Source organism: Bison bison, unplaced genomic scaffold, assembly GCF_000754665.1.
Source record: "Bison bison bison isolate TAMUID 2011002044 unplaced genomic scaffold, Bison_UMD1.0 scf7180017864492, whole genome shotgun sequence".
Lineage (NCBI taxonomy): Eukaryota > Metazoa > Chordata > Mammalia > Artiodactyla > Bovidae > Bison > Bison bison.
In genome coordinates, this window is record NW_011495051.1 from 2812145 (window position 1) to 2813012 (window position 868).

General features: G+C 62.6%; 1 protein-coding gene across 1 annotated transcript in view; it reads right to left on the minus strand.

Moving 5' to 3' along the window:
* APBA3 (amyloid beta (A4) precursor protein-binding, family A, member 3) overlaps positions 1-868 on the minus strand; it is a 7862-nt gene that overhangs the window by 555 nt on the left and 6439 nt on the right. The window contains exons 7-8 of the mRNA XM_010828445.1: positions 764-868; positions 89-208 (exon numbers count right to left, since the gene is read on the minus strand). The exon at positions 764-868 is cut by the window's right edge and continues 15 nt beyond it. Of these exons, the coding sequence (XP_010826747.1) occupies positions 89-208; positions 764-868 (225 nt within the window). The remainder of the gene's footprint in view (positions 1-88; positions 209-763) is intronic.

Sequence of the window (868 nt, forward strand, 5' to 3'; positions counted from 1 at the left end):
CTGGGGGGAGAGGAAGGGCCATGCTGCTCAGGGGGCCAGGATTGGGGCCGCCCCACCCCCTTCCCCTGTCCCTGGGCTGGGAGCTCACGATGCCGTCCTCCACGCAAAAGCCCAGCTGCTCACGGACGTGCGGCCGGCGGATGATGGCCGTGGTGACCGGAGGGCAGTGGACGATGCTGAGGGTCACCAGCGTCTGCGACTTCACTTCCTGTGCAGGACGGGGGCTGTTGGCCTGGCTGGACCTCCGCGGAGGGGGTGTGGGTGGGGTGCTGCCAGACTTCTAGTCAAACTGCAACCTCTTGGGCCTCAGTTTATCCACTGATAAAATGGAAGCTGTAGAGTCTACAAGACCTCTTGAGAAGTGGTTAAGAACCCAGACCAGAGCTGGGCGGCCTAATAGTCAGAGCTCCATCACCTCTCATCGCCCTGGGCTTCAGTTATGGTCAGAAGTGAGGTTCTAGCAGTGCCCACAGGGTTACAGACAGTAACATGGCATGGACCGTGTCAGTCCTGCCCTTCTGGCCTGGCCAGGTCCCTCCCCATCTCTGGGCCTAGGTTGCCCTGTTTGGGCAACAAGGGTCAAGACTCAAGAACACCCTTGCTGCCTCATGGCAGAGTCAAGGCTCTCTGCATTCCATCCTGCTCTGGCACCAGCAGGGTGTTCCTGGGCTTCTCCTCTCTGAGCCTCGGTTTCCTTAAGTGCCTGGGAGCCACGTGGCGGGGCAGAGTGGGCCTCGCAGGCCCTCCACCCTGGAGCACTCACCCGGACAGCGGCCTGACAGGCAGCCAGGGGCAGCCCTACCAGACTGGTCCCGTTGATGGCAGTGATGCGGTCGCCGATGCTGAGGGCCCCCGAGCGCTCAGCGGG